The 22,863-nt window shown below is 47.2% G+C and overlaps 1 protein-coding gene across 1 annotated transcript in view; it reads right to left on the bottom strand.

The window, feature by feature from the left end:
• Positions 1-1,189: 1,189 nt before the first annotated feature.
• The window catches only part of RGSL1 (regulator of G protein signaling like 1), a 53,951-nt gene continuing 32,277 nt past the window's right edge, over positions 1,190-22,863 (bottom strand). The window contains exons 10-21 of the mRNA XM_045838367.1: positions 22,599-22,706; positions 19,583-19,691; positions 15,935-16,128; positions 14,433-14,550; positions 13,910-14,024; positions 11,576-11,705; positions 9,218-9,392; positions 6,504-6,642; positions 6,147-6,271; positions 3,893-4,002; positions 2,315-2,407; positions 1,190-1,260 (exon numbers count right to left, since the gene is read on the bottom strand). Of these exons, the coding sequence (XP_045694323.1) occupies positions 1,190-1,260; positions 2,315-2,407; positions 3,893-4,002; positions 6,147-6,271; positions 6,504-6,642; positions 9,218-9,392; positions 11,576-11,705; positions 13,910-14,024; positions 14,433-14,550; positions 15,935-16,128; positions 19,583-19,691; positions 22,599-22,706 (1,487 nt within the window). The remainder of the gene's footprint in view (positions 1,261-2,314; positions 2,408-3,892; positions 4,003-6,146; positions 6,272-6,503; positions 6,643-9,217; positions 9,393-11,575; positions 11,706-13,909; positions 14,025-14,432; positions 14,551-15,934; positions 16,129-19,582; positions 19,692-22,598; positions 22,707-22,863) is intronic.

Below are 22,863 nucleotides of genomic sequence, written 5' to 3'. Positions count from 1 at the left end.
GGGCTCGGCCACATGTCCACTGTGGAAAGACCACCTGCCAGGACTTCAGGATCAGCGAGGGCACAGGTGCTTCTGCTTCTGCTCTCTGCCCACGTCTCGCCCTCTGTGATCCAGTCCTGTCATGTCCGGGCGGTCACCCCATTGGTCTGTTTGGGCTGGTGCCAGGGCATTGCATTTCCGACCAGAAGAGGTTCCGTCAGTGTCAGGAGGCTTCCGAGACATCATTGCCTCTGTGGGGGCCCTGACTAGATTATTTCTTCTCCCTTTTGGGGCCGGGAAACTTTTGTCTGAAGGAAGAGAGAAGGGCCGGTTCACACAATGGTGATGAGGTGTTGTATTCTCTGCCAGTTTGTGGCCGCCACTCCCTTTAGGAATGGCAACAGCCTAAACCAAAACCCTTAGCCTTCAGGACAGGGCGTCTCCAGCCTTCAGGACAGGGCGTCTCCTATTCTTATTCTCACCTTCCTCCCCACGAGCTGGTAACCTGTGAAGACAGGCATTGCCTGTCTGAGCAAAGGGCTCCAATGCACCTGGCTTGTCTTCCAGGCCCCAGCACTGGCCATTGACAGTGGGCAAGCACCAAACCCCTGTTGGACTTGCAGCAGGTCTGAGAAGGTGGGAGAGCTGGTGAGGAGACAAGGCCTACCACTCATAGAGCCTGCTTCTGTAACCTTGACCTTAAAACAGCTCTTTGGCTGTTTCTATGATCCCCTGGGGATTCTCCCAGAGCCCTCACTTCAAAAAGCACCAGTCCCACTTCGATGCTTTTGCAGAAGTGAGGCTGAATAAGATTGTGACAAGCTCGAATCCCTTCCGTTCGTATCATCAACACCCTGCCAAGCACAAGAACAGCTCCTTTCTCCTCCCCACCTTAGGCCCGTTACCCCAGAGGCTGGAGTGCTGGGGAAGCCAGCAGTAAAAGGCCATCTGGGACACTGCTCCTCCAGCAGTGGTGTTCCACTGGAGGAAGAAGGGTTAGGGCCTGCAATTCCCTAAAGTGGCTGTCCTAATGGAGGTGGGTGAGGACACCACGGGCCTCTCTGGGAGCAGCAAGCTCAACGTCTTGCTTCTATAGGCCAAGGAGTGTCAGGAGGTGGAGCTAGGTCTCTGGGAAGTTTCTTCCCCCATCTCCCATCATGCACGTGGACAAAAGGGCTCAGCCCTAGAGAAGAGAACTTCCGGCGCATGCCTACCCTTGGGCAGAACCCACTTGCAATGTGGAGAGGGCTGTTTTTGGCTGGGTCAGGTTGCTCGATGAAGCTGAAGACAAATACACAGAAAAAAACTACATCAGAACTCGGGGCACAGACTCCCTGGAAGCCCTCCCACCCGGGAGGCTGTCCCGGGACCGCTGCTGGCAGAGGGGCTGGGAAAATGAAGGAGAAGCAGCAATGCTCCAGAGACCATCAGAGGACCTGGGCTGGAGGCTGCAATATATATATTTTTTGTCCTAGGAAAGATTTTGTCTGGATGCCCAGGTCATGATGTCAACCTGCTGACTCAGGGAAGTAAAATAAGGAGATGAGGCCAGATGAGCCCTAGAAATACCCAACTTTAGGGCTCTTTCCACCCTATGGATCAAGGGCAGTGTTCCCTAATGGCCACTGCATGGAGCAGTAAGATTACACATGCAAATGGGGAGGCCAGGCAGGCTGGCATTGCAGAGCAGCAGAATCTCCAACGTGGAAATGGGAGCTGACAATGGACAGAAAGTTTTGTTGGGAGAGACCAGGGGGAAACCAATGCAGCTTTTGTGTTTTGGAGTGGGACTGACTCCCAGTGGCTGAAGGGGGGAAGAAAAAGGATGTAACATGGCCCCCTGATGGGAGGGTAGGACCAGAGTGTTTATTACAGGGATGAGATGGTGTCTAGCAGGAGCCTCCAGGAAGCAGAGGTATGAGACGAAGGTCCCATTGAAGCAGCAGGTGCTCTCAGTGGGAGGGGAAAGTCACAGCTGGGATGTCGTGATTGTCTCTTAATAGAGATGACACGCCATGCCAGGAAATGGGCAGACGAGCCTGCAGCAATACCCAGAAGCTTGAGTTACCCACCTTCAAGGGGCTGTAACAGACTCAAGAAGATACGATTATTCTAACGAGGGCGGGCCACAGGACCCTGGAAGGACAGTCAGGAAATCCGCTTCTCACCCTGTCCCTGCCACTCATGGGCTGTGTGATCCTGAGCAAGTCACTTCATATTTTGGGGATTTCAGTCTCCTCCTGGCCAATAAGGAGACTGGCCGAGTTGGCCTTAGGGTCACCCTGTCATTGAGTAGTGGACTTTTGGTATCAGTGAGATTCCAAGTCCAACTTACAGTTCTGGGCTGAACTTGCCACTACGTCTCGCTGCTGAATCCGCACCCATTCAAAACCTTTGAGCAAGGAGAATCTTAAGGTGGTGTATTCTCCTGGGGAGAGAAGGGGGGGAGCATTAAAAGCCTTTAGAGCAGGGGCTAGGGGCTCTTTTGCTGCCGCTGGGGGCATCTTCTTGCTCCCTGGAGTGAGTGTCATTTGCCCGCCCTGCCTGCCCACCTCCCTCTCCGTTCCCTCTTCCTGTGGTTCCTCTCCTCTGTGCCTGTCCCCAACTCTCATCCTCAGCCAGCACTTGCACCTGCAGGGACACTGGTGAAAAGATGACTAATTCCTGTCTGCTGATGGGACATTTCCCAGGGCAGAGACAAGGTTAAGAAGCCACATTCCTGGACCATAGGAATGGCTGCAACCGGGGGTGGGGGGGGGTGGGGTTTGATTTGTTTCCTACTGAGGCGAGGACCCTCTCGAAAGTTCGAGGGGTAGGAGCCGGGCTCCATTGCTTCCCAGAGATGGATTTAGGTCTCCAGAGCCCCAAAGAACGGGGTGGCATGCTTGTTTGTGGGGGGGGGGCTGGAGTGGGGGGGGGGCAGGGGGTGGGCATCTGGGGAGAAGGACAAGAGCCTGGGCCGAGTGCTCCGCTCCATCGCGGGGCAGCTGGCTGCTGCTTTCAAAACTCTCGCCCTTTGCCCGCATTTCGTTCTGACGCTGGGGTTGTTCCCGGGGGCACAGAGCTGTTCTCCTTGGTTCCCGGAACTTCCCACCGCCGAGACACCCAGCCTCGGCCTCCCTCCCTCTAAAACTCCCTTTTGTCCCCCTTAAAAATAAATACAATAAAATAAACTATTTTTAAAAATTGAAAAAGAATTCCCCTTTGCTGAAGTACTGATCTCCGTGCAGGCATTGGGGAAGGGACTGGGTGTGACCGCTCTGTGCAAAGAAAACATACGTACGTGTGTCTTCATACACAATGTGTTTGAAAATGTGTAACATATAATGTAAATAATATACATTGATAATATATGATTAACCATATAGTTGATAACACATCTCTCAAAATCACATCACCCGGAGATAATCCTGTTAATGCTCTATGTTTCTAAGTCTGCCCCCCACGCTTTCACAGAAGTACAGCTCTGCATAAAGATCCACATGCGAGGGTACATATTTACCAGAGTAAAATCATACCCTACATCCACTTTTTGATTTTTTCACTTAACAGTATAACATGGATGCTATTCAAAGGGTGGGCTTTGTGGAGCTAGTTGGAGTGGGGGCTTCTTAAACGGGTAGGGCAGGGCCCCCCACCAGAGACTGTGACCCGCGTGCCCAGAGGTACCCTGGGGAGATGCCTATGGGGTGGGGGCACCTTTTTGCTGGCACTGTGAGCCACAGGCAAAATAGGCTTTAATGCTTCTCCGAGGGCCCAGTAACCGAGATGCCCTGCCTGCCCGCCCGCCCGCCCGCCCGCCCGCAAACGGCCGGCCCCCCGAGAGCCCCATGGCTGGCGCTCGGAACCCACGCCTTCCCTTCGCAAGTCCCGTTGGCTAGAGAACGGGGCTGTGGGTCACGGCGGAGCTTACCTCCGCTGCACGGAGGGAACTTGTACAGTCCCTTGGGAGCAGCTTTTCCGTCCTTGAACACCATCCCCTTGTGCTGCAAGTAAGAGCGGACTGCCCTCCAGACACAAAACCTGTGAGAAGAATGGCTTCCGGTCACAGGGAGAAAGCTACCAGCGAGGGGCCTGCAACACAGAGCGCGGGGAGCCGGGGAGCTGGGCGTCCCGCAGGCGAAAGAGGGGCCCTGCCTGGCTCCAGCCAGATCCCGGGATGGGCAGGGCGTGCGGGCTTCCTCCTGGGCCACCAGCGAATGGGGCCTGTGAAGAATCTGCCGCGCGCCCCCTGCTGTGCGCGCTTGAGCCCAGACTCTTGAGGTCCCCAGCCAGCCCAACCTGTTGCAGCCAGAGCATCTGACTGGCCTTCCTCCGACCCAACCACCCCTGGCTTCCATCCTGTCCCTTACTGAGGGCCTTGACCCCCTCACCTTCCCAACAGTCCCTTCCCTGGGTGAAACCTGGCTCCCCGCACGAACTTAGAGGCACAAACTCACTCCAACCTGCCAACTGCCGCACCCCCGAGATCCGCACCACGCTCTCCATCTCTTCCTCCTCGGCCACCAACCCCGTGCTCTCCCTCAGTCTGCTCTCAGATTGGTTGGACCCCTGGGAGGCTCCTCTTGGCTTTATTTTCTATTCTGCCTTGGCTCTGGTGGTCTTTACTGCTGGCCTCTTTCCTCCTCCCCAAGGCATACCCTTACCCAACCATGTTGGTTTCTCTGGTTCCACCTGCTAAGTGGGTCTCCCTGCTGTCACGGACCTCCCACTATGCCACAGATGCCTTCCGTAGGGTGTAAGAGAGACCGAGAGACCTGTTTTGTAATCCACTTACCAAGTGGTGCCACTTACCTAGGCATGCCCCTTAACCACTCTGAACCTCAGTTCCCTCATCTATAAAATAGGGATAATCATACTTGGCACCACCCACCTCAGAGGGTTGTTGGGAGGTTCGTCTGAGATAACAGAGGTGGACACAGTGTGCACAATATAAAACTCTCCATAAGGACGCAGGAAAGCGAGTAGAGAACCAGTTGCATGAGGATTAGCATCCAAAGCCTCCCGGAAGCACCCCTAGACAGGGATGGGCCCTGGCTGACTCTAGCCAGGGGGAGCATATCTTTCCCAGGGGCTTCTGGTCCTCTGGAAAGTGTCAGGACAAATTGTTGTTTAGTTGTGGTCAGCAGAAGTAGAATCAAGTCTAGAATTAAGTGCTAGGTAACAACTGGTGTTTAGAAGACTCAGCTGGTTGGTTATCTTAAACTTCGATTTTTGTTTCATTTCTTTCAACCCTGTATCAAATAATTTATCTTAGGGATTTAAAACAACAAAGGCTGGTGATTGGCAAGCAACCTTTACACTTCTACATTAAGGAAGTTAACTTATTATTATTATTTATGGGAGAGGAAGCCCCCTTAGAACTGGAATCACAGTAATAATCTAAAACATCCCAAATCGCCTGGCCTGGGACTCTTTCAGCCAGTTGTCCTGTGGTCACTGTCACCCAGGGCACCGCCATTCATCACGTGGAAGGTGTGAGCCTGAGCCACAATGGACCACAGGCATGAATGACCGACTGGGAGGATGTGGGTGAGTCTCTCAGCCCACACCTTGACAGGACAGGTAGGAACTCGCCCTGAGGATGTTCTCTTTGCTTCGGTTTTGCTTGTGGCCTTCGCAATTTCCTGACCATGCTGTAGGTTTGAGTTGCTTGTCACATGTTGCTACTTTCACATTTGGAGACAAGACAAAAACCTGAATTTCTAGCTCCTCTTGAAAACAGAAATACCTAGCAACTGTGCCCCTCCTGGGAGTTGTGGAATGTGGGCCTAACAGAGCAAAACTCTTCTGGCTAACTGCCCCCATGAGGGTCCTAGAACGCGAGCACAACTGTGTCAGCCTGGACAGAATTGCTCCCAATAGCTGTGGCCCACCGTCACCCTTAGGCGAGGAACCTGTGCCTAACGCCAACCAACATCCTTGTTTCAAGCCAACGCAGGGAGAGTTGGGAGCCAGGCGCTCTGATCCCCAGCCTTCCTTGGCCTTCTGTCCTCTGAATCTGTGTTCCGCGTGAGCGTGTCAGGGAGGAAGTGCAGTGAGGAGAAGAATACGCCAGCGTGGTTCCCATGAATATGGAGACTGGAAGAGAGAGCTACGGGAAGATGGAAAACTCTCTAGAAAGTCAAGTGTTTTCCCCACCTGGTGAGGGGAGAGGGGAGAGTTACCTTTTCCAGAAGTACATAATGATGGGGAAGAGAGACACGATAGCCCCGTGGAAGACGGTCCGATCTAGATGGCCCTCTGAAATGGCATTAAGGATGGAATCCTTCTGGGCCTCCGAGATGTTCACCTACCCATAGAGTGGGAGCCAGTCACTGGCAGGGGCTCCAGGGAAGGCCCCACAACCTTTAAGACCACCCCCTCCCCAGATCACAGAAGCTTCTGGTGGGGCTTTGGGTAAGGACATCCGGATGACCCAGGACTCAGGAGGTGCCTGACAATTAGCTTTGGGGGCTCTAGTGGGGAGCCCCCATGAGATGCTCCTTGGTACAGTGCCTGAGAGGAGTGGAAGTCCCCTTTACCTTTAGCTTTGGAGGGACCTCTGAATGCAGGTAGAGGCTTAAGATGATGGTAAGTTTCGCCCTCATCAGGGCCACATCATTCTCGCTGTAGGCCCGGTTGACTTGCATCACACGAGCTGAACTCACCAAATCGTTAAACCTGAAAGAGGCAGTCAAGAGGAGGTCAGCTCTTTGCTGGGAAAGCAGGGACTAATTGGTGCCGCCAGGCCAGACCTATTTCTGGCCTGATAAAGACAGGGTCAAATCCCAGGCTGGTTGTGACTTCATTCATTCCATCGTAATTCATCTATTGGCGAATACTGACCGAGTGCCTACCACAGGTCAGATAATATGCTAAGTGCTTCTCCAAGTGTATTTCTCCACCTCCAACCCCCTGATTTATCCCACCCTCCCTTCCTCACCCATCCTGGGTCTCTGAGTGCTTCGAGGGCTAAGGGCTCTCCTGTTCTTTTTGTCCCCGTATGTGTTGACCCTCTCACAATTACCACCATTCTCTGAAGCAACACATTCCTTTTATTAAATGTTTTTACCATCGCAAAGTATACATAACATAAAATGTACCAGTTTGGAAGTGTACGGCTCAGCGGCAGTAAGTCCGCATTCTTGTGTGATCCTCTCCATCATCACCTCCACAACTTTTTTCATGTGCCCAAACTAAAAATCCATTCCCATGAACCACTCATTCCCATTCCCCACCTCCCCCAGCCCCTGGCAGCGACCTTTGTACTTTCTGTCTCCTAGCAACATACTCTTTCAGGAGCTGTCAACTATTTGTCAGTTAGACCTTATCTTGATGAATGCACACAGCTGACTTCTCTCAGGCCAATGAAAAGCTTAACAATTGAAAGTCTTCCTAATAGTAGAACACCAGGTCTTCCCACATCCGTTCATGTGTTCAGTCATCAAACATTTATTAAGGGTTTCCTCCGTGCAGGGCACAGTTCCAGGAGCAGGGAGTGCAGCAGTGAACCAAGTCCAGCTGTCCAGGAGCTCACAGTCAAAGCGGGGAGAAGAGGCATCAGTCAATAGGAGAAGAGTGAAATATCCAGTAGAGGCTGGAAGACGACAAACAGGCAGATGGAATCGGGAAGGGGGCGGGCGCTGAGACGACCAATGAGAAAGGAGAGAGTCGTCTGAAGCCAGCTCGGTGGGCGGGGAGAGCCGAGGACAGAGCCTCAGAGGTGCAGGAGTTGAGCTCCGAGATGCAGGTTGGTCCTGCTCCTGTAGACAGTGGGGGGAAGTTTGGACCTTGATTCCGGTGGGAAGGGAAGCCGCTGGGACGTTCGTTTCAGGCAGGAGAGTGCTTTAATCTGGCAGACATTGTTAAAAGGCTCCCCGGGCAGCTGTTCGGAGAACGGTTTGTCGGAGCCAGTGAGAAAGTGGCGACGACGGTGACAGAACTGGAGCAGCAGTGGGAGGCGCGTCACCCCAACTGGTGTTCCTTCCTGTTCCCCACCCGCCCCCTCCTTACACCGTTTAAAAAACAAAATCTCACCAACCCCTCCTCACTCTTCAAAATTCAGCTTAGGTGACCTGTCTCCCGAGAAACCACACCTGAGCACCCAGCACCCCACTTCCTACCTTTCTTTGTGTCTTTTCTGCCATCCCCATTTCACTGGGATCTTGGAGGATAGAGAGCATGTCCAACTGGCATTTTTATATGTCCAGTGCTAAAGCCAGTGCCAGGAATAATCAAACTATCCGTAGTGTTTGTGGACCTGAGCTAAGTCCCTCACTGACGGGCCCAGGAAAGCTCTCCACCCCAGCTGAAGTGCTGAGTGGCCAGGGTCCTGCACCTTCCGAGACACGCACCGGCAAGGTGGCTGTCTGCACTGGGGGCGCCTGCCTCAGCCCACGCTCACGTGTGTCCAGCTCGCTGAAGCAGACGTTTAACCGGGAGTTCTTCATGTTTCCTCCCCCGATATTTCTGTCTGCTGTACTTGTTACTGTAATTCGTAATTTATGAAAACTAACAAAATACAAACAAGAAAATAAAGGTGTGTGTTGGTTCTGTGAAAACAAGTTGGAATGCTTTGGAACATTCCAATAAAGGCAAGTTGCTTTTTCAAAAACTGTTACTGAGTTAGGTGGGGCGAGGCAATTTCAAACATTGCGAAGACAAGTATAAAAATCCAGGACGATTAAGTTGGTTTGCAGTAACCTTTAAGTTCTCGCCCCACATGAACGAGAGAAAAATTGGAACTAGAAGATAGCATTACAGGGCTAACACGTACAAGAAATACATGTGGACCCCCAATTAAGAGAATGGCTTTGGCTTTACATCAAAAGTTTGACAGGTGAGTGAATGTACATTAATGTTTTAACTTAAAAATACCTGTTTAATGGCATGCCTGCACACACACACACACACACACACACACACACACACACACACGGTTGCTGTAATTCCTTGCTTTAACCGAAGGACTATGGGTCCAACGGGGCTACAGAAGAGGATTTCTACCGTATGAATAAATAAATGAGCAAGCGAGTTCCCCGTCCTGGGTAGGAGTAAGTGTGTTTTGATATTGGGAGCTCTGGAACCATGAAGAAGAGCTTTTGGGGCTCAGGGGACAGAACGCTGGAGGCTGACGCAGTGACAGCATGCGGTGAGCTTTTCCAACGCCACTGCACCACTTCCAGGCCACCCCTGCCTCGGCCCGGAGGTGCTAAGTGTGGAAAGCCATGGGGCGAAGGCGAGATGAGCGACTTACTTCTGAATTTCAGAAAAGAAATATAAATCATTCATGGCAAAGTTGACGGTGATAATCCTGTGGCCAAATATGCGGCGTTTCACGAGGGGCATGTCTCCATTCTCGTCTGCACTCCGGATGTTTGGGTGGTGTGGGGGTGGGCGTCCCGGTGTGTCTTTGGGTAGCGGAGAGATATCTGAGGGAGAAAGAGGGAGGAATTAGCAATCTGGCTTGAGCAAGGTACTCTTACACGGGAAGCCACCAATCTGGGCACACCTAAAATGAACAAAGGAAACTGTGGACCCACCTTTGGGCCCATCAAAATAGTGATTCCCTCCCACGGGCTTGGCCTTTTGCTTGGATTTGAAGGACTTCTGGAAAAGCCCACTGCTCAGATGCTATGACACCGTCCACACCAAGGAAAACAAATCAGCTGTCTATTGAAATGTGTCTTCCTGGTGCTTGTCTAGTAGGACAGAAGCATGCCGTAGTTATGCCAACCCCTAACATTTCTGCAGGAATTAATATGCAGAGGTGACCTTCAAAATAGAGGATGTGATTCTAGTGGTGCTTCTTCAAGGTTTATCAGGGATGTAAACTGGGAAAGCAGTGCTAAGAAAAAGCCAGAAAATGAAGAGTAAACAAGTTAATTAAGACACAGAGGGTAGGAAGCTAGAGTAGAAAAGGGATGGGAATGAGTAAAGAGGAGCATAGAAAATTCTAGGAGGTTTGGGTTGTGTCTCAGAAATCTAAGACAGTTGTTTTAGAAAATTTCTCGACTAAGGTATAGTCAAAGCAATTCATTCATCGGGCTTCAGGGCTGAGACGAGAACAATTTTGGGCTGGATCTGACAAGTATACACTAGCTCATTGCCTGGCTGGGTTTAAGCAACTGTGTAATCCAGTTCTAGAATTTTCGATTCCTCCCATAAATCCTTTATTCTGGATATCTGGTTAGGGTTCATTGATGTGGGCATGGTGCTCTCTACAGTGCGGATGGGATCCCTTTTGACGGGAGGGTAACTGCAACATTCGATGAACACCTAGCACCTGTGGGGTCCCAGACCCTGTGCTAGTCCTAGGGTTACACAGCAGCATAAGGCCCCTCCTGACTATCTGACAGTCTCTACTTATCTGTGAGACTTGAGTTGGAAGGTGAAAAAAACCCGTCCAAATAACAGTGAACATTGATATGATAGGGATTTTAGGAAAGAGGGTGCTAAACCCACCCAAGAAATCTAGACGGAGTGATATGTTTATAAATCTCCTCTGATACGGGTGAGGGAGGCCTGATTTGTATCATTTGCCAATTTCTAGAGCAAATGCTTCCACCATGATTGATTTCAAACCATTAAATGGTATGTCAACTGGCTTATAAAATACCTGAATGTTTAACAATTGCCTCTCAGTTGGGCTAAAGTCATCAGGGTGGACTTTCTTTTCTTTTTTTTTAAGAAAGACCCATTCATATGCTGGCTACCGGAATTAGGGCCTCCCTGTTATTATCACTGGGATCACTCATCACAATGATGCCATAACAGCAACAGTGCTGGCTAACCCATTTGCAGCACTTACTATTGCCAGGAGCAGTTCTCAGAGGCTTTATATATATATTAACTTGCTTAATCTTCACAACGTCTCTATGAGACGGGCACATTTATTTCCACTCTACGGATGCGGAAACTGAGGCACTGATGTACTTTCACAAGGTCCTTCAGTTACAAAGTGCCAGACTCACCCCCAGAAAATCTGGCTCCAACAGCTGTGGCTCTTATTCTCTGCCTTTCCCGCAAAATGGGAGGTGCCTCAAAAGCCAGCCTTACGCTGCATGTTCACTACTGTGTCACCGGCACCCTGCAAAGTGCCCGCCACATCCTCAAAAAGTGTGCTGAATGAGTGAACGAAATAATTTCATAAGTCTCTCCTACAACTAAACAACATAAGGAAATCCTTTTGTAAAGATCTGCCCTGGCTGGTGTAGCTCAGCTGGTTGGTGATGCTCACTCAGCTGAGCCTCATCCCATAAACCGAAAGGTCATGGGTTCAGTCCCCCAGTCAGGGCTGGTATGAAAGGCTACCAGTTGATGTCTCCCTCTCACATCCATGGTTTCTCTCCCTCCCTCTCTCTCTCCCTCCTTCCCCCTCTCTTTAAAATCAATAAGCGTGTCCTCAGATGAGGGTAAAAAAAAAAGTGAGGTCTCGCACTGCTTTGGACTGGCCATTGTCCACCCTCTCTAGGCAGGCCTGGGCTTCTTTGCTGGATCCCAGGCTGATGCAGGCGTGAATGACAGAGAGTCACAGCCCTGCAGTTTGTTACCTGGGCTAGCCCTGCTGCTGAAATGTCAACAGGGAAGGGGAGGAAATAGAGACATGACTTACTTTCCTTGCTGTTGTTTATTTCCATGTGAAGAAATTCTTCAAATTCTGGACGTATGCTGGCATCAGACATAAATCTGCGGTACTTGCAAAAGCTCTTGATAAAGCTGACCATTTTTCGCCAGCATTTTTTCTGAGGAAAGAGAGAGGGGCATGACATATTCTTTAGCACTGCTGCTGTTCACCGAGAGTCAACTACTTGCCTGAACTTGACATTTGCTACATGCAATCATCACAATACCTGCTTTAAAAGGAATCATTTTTTGTAATCCCCACCCAAAGATATATGTATTGATTTTAGAGAGATAGGAAGTGGGGGGAGATAGAGAGAGAAAGAGAGAGACATTAATGTGAGACAGAAGCGTTGAATGGTTGCCTCCTGTACATGCCCCTACTGGGGATTGAACTCTCAGCCTAGCTACGTGCTCTGACCAGAGATTGAACCCAGAGCCTTTGGGTGTATGGGACAAATGCTCCAACCAGTTAAGCCACCCAGCCAGGGCTAAAAGGAATAATTCTAAGTTCCAATGTAAAGCACAGGAAACTCAGGTCAGAGAACTGCTTATAACCTTCCCCAGATTAAGCAGCTGCTGGATGGAAGATTCCAGCTTCATCCAGGTGTATCTGAGGCCACAGGCAATGCTCTTTCCACTACAGCTTTTCAACAGTGAGGATCTGAGATGCAGTGATTAGGAGGGGAGGTGTGAGAGCTACAAACAGGAAGAAACAGTGCACAGAGAAGAGCATGACTCACATGGGAGAAATGGCTCAGGCAGATTTTGAAATGTTGAGGAAATAAGGAAATGAATAAAATTATTTCTAAGCAATCACGAATGAAAAATATTAGATGCACACACTCATATAGCGCATGCACATGCACATACACATGCAAATTCATTTTATGAGTTTCTCCATCCATTTCCTTATGACATCGAGTGACCCTTCTCCAGTTCATTTGCCCCTTGAGAAACTGATGCTGAGAGCCAGAAAGCATCTGGTCGATCTAGGTTTGTTGTCTCCTTCTGCAGACAGGGAACCTCAGCAGAAGCATGGCTCCTGAGAGCCAGTGGTGAAGTGCAAAAACCAGTGGATTCAGGATCAAAAACTTTAACCATGGAGCCTGGCTTCCCTCTAATTGTGTAGTTTGGGTCAATTTAACTGGTGTGTCCATGTCTCCATGTGTAAGACAGAAACCAGAGCTGCCCTGCTTGTGGCGAGGCTTAGGGATGATATGTGAAAACCCAAACCAGTGCTCGGCACAAAGTAGGCGTATGCACACATTGGCTTCTCCATATCTTTTTTCTTACCTATCTAAGAAGAACAGAAAGACCTGAAGTTAAAACAAAGCGTCTGGTTCTGGGTGCAGTATTCTTTCCAGTGTCCTACCTGTTCATTCCTGGTACCTTGACATGGAGTTGATTCATGCGTGAAGGAAATGAAAAGGAGGAAGGCTGGGAAAGCCCATGTTTATATCTGGAGTGTTGGGCCAGTTGGGCATAGGTGTTATTCTCAGACATACCTGTGCGTGGTCTTTGGGGTCAGAGCCGGGCTCGAATTTTTCTGATACAAACTAACCTCATAATACATTGAGCGAGTGGTTATTTAAGAGATTATTTGACATACTCTGCATTTTTTCTCCAACCCTACAAAGACTTTTCTGAATGAAAAACCCATCTTCTCTTCTTCCCTTTTTATCTCCTCCAACGGGAGAAAGACTTGGGTAAGGTGACCGATGAGTTTGGAAGAAGGAGGCAATACTCCCCGTCTGTGTCCTGCCCTTTGTCTTCTCTCTCTGGGGGGTGCTCGCCTGCCGGACACACGTTAGGGTCTCCCCCACCCCATCCAGGAAGGGGCTCACCTGGGTAAGTGGGGAACCAGCTCATTCCATGATGCCATAGAAACTGGATGATTAAATTTAATTTGGGTGCAGTGAGAAGATTATCATACTCATTTGGCTTATGGTCAATCCATGACCTTGAGTAGCTTTCAGCAATAGAATAGTATGGAATGCAATGCAATGCAATGCAATAGAATAGAAATGAATGAAATAAAATAAAATAAAATAAAATTTTAAAAACCCTGACATCTTGACCTCCATGGGTCCCTGTAACTGTCACAAAGAGAGTAAAGAGAGGGGCTTCCTTAAATTCCCACTGTAACAACTTCTCTGAGACTCGGATTCCTCCTTTGTCAAATGGGGTTTCAAAAACCTACCCCAAGGGTAGTTGTTTTAGTGATTGAAATAGCTAACAGTGAAACTCTTTTTTATGGTGGGCGACACCCAGGCAGTGATTTTCTGGCCCCCAGTGTCTTGTCTTCACTGGCTTCCTCACTGACCTGGGACGTATGTAGTTGGGTTGCTGTCGGCTTCGAGGGCTTCCTGGGCAAAGTTCGTACTTTGGCTTGCACTTCTTGAGGAAAAATTGGGAACAGGTCTTGGTATTCTTTAAACCTGCCAGATGGAGGCCAAGAATGTCAAAGAAGGCCAAAGTCTGCCACATCCAAGCAACAGTCAAGGCAAACCTACCTCTCCTTTGGAGCAAGTGGAACTTGGATAACGTTGAGATACTCAAAAATATTCTTACCGTTTCAATCCTTTGCTAATGTCAGCCTGTCCTTCCCAATTGTACTAGGTTGCTCCTTGTTCAGGCAAACAAACAACAGTGTGTGTGTGTAAGAGTGTGTGTGTGGCAGGTAGGTGGGTAGGAAGAGGGTTCAGGATGTGCCTGGCTCTTCTTTTGTAGGGAGGCTGTGACAGTAAACTCCGGGAGTGGATTATGAGACTCCTTGAGTCATGTGGCTCTGAAGAACCAATGAGTGGCTCCCAAAAGGCTCACCACCTTCACCAAACAATACTCACCACTTTTCTTCCAGAGATTTCATGACATAGCCCTGGAGTGTTAACAACGGGACTGTGCTGACACGATGCATCTGAGAAATGTCTCTGATGATGGGCGCATCACACTGCAGCATTTCTTCTAGAAAATGTCAGAGGGAGGCAGGGAGGGAGTGAGGGGGAGAAAGGGGGTGATGGAGACAGAGAGGGAAGCCATCATTTCCTTGTCTACCATTTCCAAGGTAGCTGGTGTTTTTTCATCTTAGAGTCTTATAGGTCCTTATTTGCAATCCGGTTGGACTCTGAGCTCTCCATAATTTGTTTGAAAATCTCATATGCATCTTTGGCATGTTATGTGCCAGTGTATTTGTAGAGCAAATACTGTCCTATCTACTCAAATGTCAGATGCGTGTGCAAGGGGAATAAATGTTTAAAAGACTCATTTCTGCAGCTAGTTTGAAGTTTTGGGTTTAGGAAGAGAGCAGAAGAATACAAGATTAAAGTTAACTGCTGGGACAGATGGAATTTCCAAGATTATAAATACGTACTGTAAGGGTAATAGGGTTTTTGTTCAAAGACTACGGTGTTCATCAATAAGAGTTGACAGCTTACCAAGGACAGTATCTGCTTACTCTTCTTTCTCTTCCAGTTCATTCAGAACAATGCACAGAACTTGAGATCCCTAGACTTAACTGGTATTTCTTACAAGATTTGTCAATTTTACCTCATTTTCTATTTTTATAAAGTCTATACCCTTATCTTGGTTTAAGCACAAGCAAACCACACACATAAACACCATCTGTTTATCTGTGTCAAAATAGGAGGCTTTATCTTCTTTACTTTGCTAGAGATTTGTTTACCTCCAAGGTGGATCAAGGTCACCCCCTTTCATTTGTCTCCAGACTTGGAGGTCAGTACTTCACATGCAACTTCTGCTTCTGGCCAAATCCATTTACCTGGGTCAGATTTACCCTCCCACCGCAGGCAAGAAAACGACACAAAATTTATGAGGATTTACAGGGAGTCAGTTCTGCTTCCTGGCACAGCTGCCTTTATAGCCTATGAGTGGTGGACACTCCTATTTTGCATACAGAAAACTCTCACTTTGGGATCTAACTCCAGTCTAGTGGATTTGAAGGTCAAACAACTTGAGTTTGAATTCAAGTTCCACCAGTTGGATAAGTTATCTCCTCTGTTTCATTTTCCTCATTAGTCAGGAAGAGCTATTGATCCCTACTTTATAGGGAATAAATAAAGTCCTATTTTCAGGGTTGAATACAATCAAACAAGAGTATGTATTTCACATATAAGGGCACGTGTCTTGCACTTGGCTTCTTTTACTAGTAATATGTTTTGGATGTGTTATTGTTCTCTGCTTTCACAGTCCCTCTGTCTCCCTCTGTCTCTGTGTGGCTGCTCCCTCGCTAGGCTCTCTCAGGAGGACTCACTTAAGACGGGCTCTTTTCCAGGCTCTTCTAAGATACGAAAGGAAGAAGCAAGCAGTATCAAGAAAAAAGGCTGCATACCAGGAGGGATTTTGCCATAGAAGAAGGTCTTCATTATATTTTCGACGATAGGTTTGCAAACCGTTTCATCTGTCTCAAGACTCATCTTCTGGACAGCCATCAGGAACTGCAGTGGGCTTTCGGCCTTCCGTTCTTTGAGGAACTCCATGAAGAAATCCACCTGCTGTGGGTTGAGGAGGACTTCTGTCAAGTTTCTGGAAAACATGAAAGCATCATGGGTGGAGAGAATGGGATGGTGACCCTGGATTCTGCTCCAGTCAGGGAGTGGGCTAACTTCTCCCAGGCTGTGGGGCCTTTTACCATGTGTGAGGATCAGGGTGAATGAATTGGTTACTCTGTTTCTTTGGAGATAAATTTTTATGTATCCATCCTAAGATTGTCTCAATCATTTGACAACCCCAATGGAAAAGGAGGAGAGATATTTGAACGCAAATAATAGTTTTTCTAGGAAACCCTCTTTCTACATTATGGATTTAAAATAACCCCTAATGGGAAGTCACTTCAGTGAGGTGGAACATGAGTAATCTGCAGTTATTGATCAGTATTTCTAAATTTCCTCTGCTGATTTCTTTTTTCAGGATTTCTTAAATATAGGTGCTCCTGACGTTCCAGCCTCAGTCCTTATGATCTCCCCCACCTTGGGTAATCTGCCTCCTCCATGATTTCAATTTTTATTGATTTGAAGAAGTGGATTTAATGATCATAGATAATGGTGAAACTGTGTTTCTAGTTTACATGAGCTCCACTTTGAATTTTAGCCGCCCACTGAATGCCATCTTTGTGCCATAGCTATTTTTCAAACTTCTCTGCACACCTATGAGTTGTTCATCTTGTTCTTCCTCCTCTATATACCCAGTTCATTAACTATGATGTCAGCCATGAGTTTTATAGATATCTGTTATAAGGCTGAGACAGTTCCCTTCTATTCTAGTTGTACTGAAAACATTTTATCGTAAATGGGACTTGGGTTTGTACTGAGATAATCATGTGGAGTTCTCCTCTTATTTTATTAATATGGCATATTATATTAATTGATTTTTGGATATCAAATCGATCTTGCATCCTGGGATAAGTCCCACATGGACATACTATATATTCCTATGTGCATGTTGCTGGATTTGGTTTGCTAATGTTTTGTTCTGGGCAGAGCCCCCCCCAATATATTTTATTTTTTATTAATTTTTGTATTGTTGTTCAAGTACAGTTGTCTCCATTTTCCTCCTACCACTTCCCCCTACCCCAGCTATCCCTACCTCCCTCCCTTGATTCCACCCCACCCTGGGTTTGTCCATGTGTCTCTCATAGTTGTTCCTAAAAGCCCGTTCCCCTTTCCCCCTTCCCTCCCATTGTCCCCTCCCACCTCCCCTCTGGTTACTGTCAGTTTATTCTTAATTTCACTGTCTCTGATTATATTTTGCTTGCTTGTTTGTTCTGTTGATTAGGTTCCGCTTATAGGTGAGATCACATGGTAGTTGTCTTTCACAGCCTGGCTTATTTCACTTAGCATAATGCTCTCCAGTTCCATCCATGCTGTTCAAAGGGTAGGAACTCCTTCTTTCAGTTGCATGAAAGGGAGGAAAATCTCTCTATTTACTCATAGAAGAGAAAGGATTTATTGCCCCCTATGAATGTTAATAGTGACTGAAAATGTTCTTTTGGGAACTTTATGCAAATATTCTTCCAGTGACTTCTGACTACCAAATTTGTGTGTGCTAATACATCCTTATCCTCTAAGAGAGAACTTTCCATATAGCTAGTTATTAGGAGATAATTACTAAATTAACAAAAAAATAATGAATGAATAAATGGCATGGCTTACAAGAAAATTATAGTCAGGAAGGTAGAAAACATGCCTAAAAAAATAAAGAGCAGTACGAGACAGTCCATGGTAAGTACCTGGGGCTATATTTTAGTGTAGGGGACCGGTTTGTTTCAGTCTGGCAAATGTGACTCAGCTCTGTATGGAAAACTTACAGAAGCTAGGTGGTGGGCAGGAGCCAGACCTTCTAACTGAGTTTTCCCATGGGAATCAGGCCTAGAAAATGCATACTGACTGTTACGGCATGCTCTTGCTAAAACTCCATCACCCTGGTCTAAAACAACAAATGTGTATTGCCTATCTTCAAGGTAATTTCCAAAGCCTGTGTGAATTCTCCCAAGGACAGAGCTAATCAGCTCTCCACCTTTCCCTTCTGCATGTTATTTTCATTCCCTGGAATGTACCTAAAATGTAGACAATAATACTTTATGTAATAGATAATAAATCTTTCCTTGATGTATGACCCAAGAAAAACAATAAAAACCTGTCTAGGCAAGGGTCATGGTGCTCTCCTCTTGAGGGAGTGGCCATACTGTTCCCTTTTTCTCCACAGGATTGCTGTCGCCTGTGCATTTATTCTCGTCTTCAGTCACTACAGGTGGACACTGCTGGCCGGAGTCCACCACATTTTAGGGACTGAGTGTTTCAGAGGAGAGGGCCGTCATACATTTGGAGGACCTTTTGTGGAGAGGTGGCATTTGTACTAAGGCAAGTGGAATAAAGGGGAGTGGGCACTCCTGACAAAAGGGGCCACACAGTCCTTGCCTACTAGGGTAACCTTACCAGAGGCTGACTCTTGGATTGATTAAAGGGGCAGAGACATGCAGCAGGAACCAGTTAGGAGGACTGTGTACAGGAGAACACAATCCAGAAAACACAGAAATGTGAGGACCCTGCACACAGACATTTATTATGGCACTATTGATAGCAATAAAAATTGAAGATAATGTCAATGTCCATGAAAAGCATAGTTAAAGAAGTTGTGCTACACCCATGCTATGGAAGGAGGCAGACCTACACACATGGACATGAAAGGATGCCCATGATAATTTGTGGCAGACTCCGGCCAGCAGAGTCTGCCTGTTGTGACTAAGGATGAGAACAAATGCACAGGCGACAGCAATCCTGTGGAGAAAAGGGGGACGGCACGGCCACTCTCTCAAGGGGAGAGCTGCTTTGAGTGCCTCTGCCACTCTCGCAAGAGGAGAGAGCCCTGGCCCTCGCCTAGACAGACTTTTATTGTTTTTCTCTGGTTTTACATCAAAGAAGGATTTATTATCTATTACATAGAATATTGTTGTCTACATGTTAGGTGCATTCCAGGGAATGAAAACAACATGCAGAAGGGAAAGGTGGAGAGCTGATTAGCTCTGTCCTTGGGAGAATTCACACAGGCTTTGGAAATTACCTTGAAGATAGGCAATACATGTCTATTGTTTCAGACCAGGGTGATAGAGTTTTAGCAAGAGCATGCCGTAACAGTCAGTATGCATTTTCTAGGCCTGATTCCCATGGGAAAACTCGGTTTGAAGGTCTGGCCCCTGCCCACCACCTAGCTTCTGTAAGTTTTCCATACAGAGCTGAGTCACATTTGCCAGACCAAATCAAACTGGTCCCCTACAATAGTTGATGTTGAAAAAGTTATTGGATAATATATATTGCATGGTGCCAGGGGTAGAAAATAATGATTTAAAATACTAAGTATGCCGGTGCCTGTAGGTGTGATATATGGAAAAGAGTCTGGAAACCAACACTCAGAAAACTGCGGTCCTGTGGAACTCGGGGGCTGTGCCTGGCGGATGCTGCTGCAGCCAGATCTTACATCTCACCTGGGTCTCAGGGACGGCTTCCTTACAATGTTGGCCTTCTTCAAGAAGGAGATTTTCCTTTCTGTGGGTGAACGGATCTTCGGTTGTCTGAAAACTTGCACTGTAAGATCTAATAAAAAGTCACAAAGTCGGGCAACACCCCAAACATTGCAGAAAAGAGGAAGGGACAAAGGAGCAAGGACATTTCCCAGACACTGAGTGAAAACGCCAAGTCCCCACCGTCACTGCCCTCTCAGGCCACCGGTGCTGGGGATGCACAGGCTGTTTGTGCACGAGAGACTTGGGGACGATTTTACCCTGAAGCTAGTATTTGTCTGGGCTATGTTCTTTAAGTTAGCTATCAGGCCTAGGGCCCTCCTTCCTTAGAAGACTGCTGAGACCTAGTACGTCACACTTCTCCTTATTTGAACATCAAATGCACCGCACCCCCGATCAGCCATTTTGACCAGACCACACTCCACATGAAGGTCTCCCGGGCACCTCTGTTACCCCACCCTAAACCCTTCCACTTGCCCTCTGGAAGGCCTGCTTTGTGGTTGGCAAACGCTCACAGATTCTTACTAAGAGCCGCCCCGTCCTCACCTTCTTGCTTTAATAGAAACCATTCCCTCTCCTGAGGATGCTGCTTCCACAGCGAGCTTCTCAAGCGGCCCCCTGTCCCACCATACACAACCTGGCCTGGGTGTCTGTTCCCCTACTGCCATTTCAAAACCGTTCTTTCCAAACCTGTGTTCAAATATTACTGTTGAAGAATGACAGACTCCAAGAATTTTAGTACTCGAAGAGCCCTTTGAAGTGGTTAACACTGTAGAGAAAAACATTGGCTTTTTCAAGGGCAGGGATAGTATATTACGTGTCTCACCCCCCCCAGAAGTTAGAACGTGGCCTGGTTACAGTCAATCCTTTAAGCCATTTATTAAACAGAACATATCCCCCTACAGGACACTTTTGTGTGGTTGGTACTACTTTCAGTGACAGCTTACAAAAGGACTGAACACAGTAGACATACATACTGGATTTAATATGCAATTGAGTAGGTGAAAAAGTAAAACCCCGACTACGGAAGACCAGATATTGGGGAAAGAAGTCAAAAGAAACCCAAGAAACCTCCCAATAAAAGATACGTAGAAATGCTGGATAAAAAAATAATGCACTTTAAACTCATAAGAAGGTTTGTAAGAAATTAATACAACAAAACAAAAACGCTGGGATGCAAAGCGAAGAGAAGGTCACACCAGAAGGGGAAGCTGCCCCCCACACTTCAGCCGCCCTAGAGGCATCGGCAGTGTTAAAGCCTCCACAGGACAGAAGACAAAGCCACGGGCCCTTAGAAAATGGGCAAAAAAACCGTTTGTCACTGCTTTTACTTTCAATGCATTTGACAATTAAGACAATTGCTACTGGGAAATACAGCAAAGCTTTTTGGCAGACTCTCAGGACAGAAGATGGCAAATGCTACAAAGCATCAAAGGAGAGGAAGGCCTGAAAAGCACCCCAGGCTTTTAATTGGGACCCCTAAAAGTAAGGAGAACCAGAACTAGCTCATCCATCAAAGGAATGCAAGTTAGCTCTGAACCAGCTCTATCCCTTAATGGATTAAGGTTATCTGGGTGTGTCTAAAGGGTCAGTGTGTGTCTAAACTAAAAGCAACCCCCTCTGGAGGAAAAGAATGTCACCCAGAGCCTCAAATTATCTCTACAAATTTGTACCAACAATGTTCGCAAATAAAGCAGAAGTAACAAGGTACTTAAAAAGACAACCAGCCCTTGCTGGTGTGGCTCAGTGGTTGAGTGCTGGCCTGTGAACCATAGGGTCACTGGTTTGATTCCCAGTCGGGGCACATGCCTGGGTTGCGGGCTGGGTCCCCAGTAGGGGGTGCACGAGAGGCAACCACACATGGATGTTTCTCTCCCTCTCTTTTTCCCTCCTTCCCCTCTCTCTAAAAACAAATACATAAAATCTTTAAAAAATAAAAAATAAAAAGATGTCCAAAAACCAAGGAGAAAACATGACATTTGAAATAGACAAAGAAAATCCAAATATGGACTTTAAAATTACAATTATTAATTTGGATGAACTAATTAAAAGAGAAAATGTCAACATAGACTGAATATTACAAAAAGAAAAAACAGAAACTCTAAAAATAAAAAGTTTAATGAATGAAATGTAGAAAATTAAGAATTAATAAATGAGTAGAATGACAAATTATAGACATCTGAACTAAGAACTGTTGAAGCAGGGGTCAGAGCAGAAGAAAATATCCAGACTGAAACATACAGAGGATAATATGGAAAACACAGAATAAAGTGTGTGAGACACAGGGAATGTGGCTGAAATGTCAAAAATATGTGTAGTAAGATCATCAGAAGAAAGAGGAAACTAGAATGAAGCAGGACAAATATTTGAAGAGATAACAACTGACATTTTCCTAAAACTGGCAAAGGATATCAAGTCAGAAATGCAAAATGTTCTGAAACTCATTCTGAAACCAAAGGGTATTGCCTGACCCAAGGTTATGTCCTCCCTAGGGACAGCCACATGTCATAGGAGTCCATGCAGGTGTACAAAAGTCCCTTGACTCAGTGAGGGACAACTCTGAAGGGTCACCTGGCTTTCCAGCCTCCTAGGGGATCAGCGAGGCCCAGCACCACTGCCTGGCGGTTCAGCGTCTAGCCCCGCCCAGCTGTGCCTTCCTCATTCCCTCACAGGAGCTGTGCCTAAGCACACCCCTGAACCAACCTCTGACTCCAGGGGACGCCGCAGAAGATGCATCTGCATTATTTAACCCCCCACAGTAATACCCACACATGGAGGTGGGAATAAACCATTTTCATCCTCATTCATTTATAATGTCCTCTCATTTTCATGATGGCTTTGAAAGGAGGGGAAAAATAATGATGGTGAAGTCTGACCACCCCTCATTTCAAGCAAAGCCTGGTTCCTCTTCTGGCCTGTGGCCCTATTGAGATTCTTTCTTATCTGGCTGTCTCGAATCTAACTGAGCTTACACACTTACCTGTCTTAGGTGCTTTTTCACAATATATTTTGTAGTCATCGCTGATCTTCTGTATGGCCACCTTCGGATACTTATAGCAGAGCTCCTCAAAGGGCATTTTCTCTGTGTCTACCAAGCAGACAAAAACAGGAGAGAGTCCAGTGGACCACTCTGGGTTCAAAGATTCATACACTGTTGTTGAAGATATTGCCTTTGAAATGTCATTCATTTAAGTACGGCAATGGTGTTTTATAGGAATGTTCACACACAAGGAACATGAGTTCCC

The sequence above is a fragment of the Phyllostomus hastatus genome, unplaced genomic scaffold, assembly GCF_019186645.2.
Source record: "Phyllostomus hastatus isolate PE091 unplaced genomic scaffold, TTU_PhHast_1.1 phas_contig_283, whole genome shotgun sequence".
NCBI lineage: Eukaryota > Metazoa > Chordata > Mammalia > Chiroptera > Phyllostomidae > Phyllostomus > Phyllostomus hastatus.
Note: the sequence above shows the minus strand (reverse complement) of the source record. Positions and strands in the feature narration are given on the sequence as shown.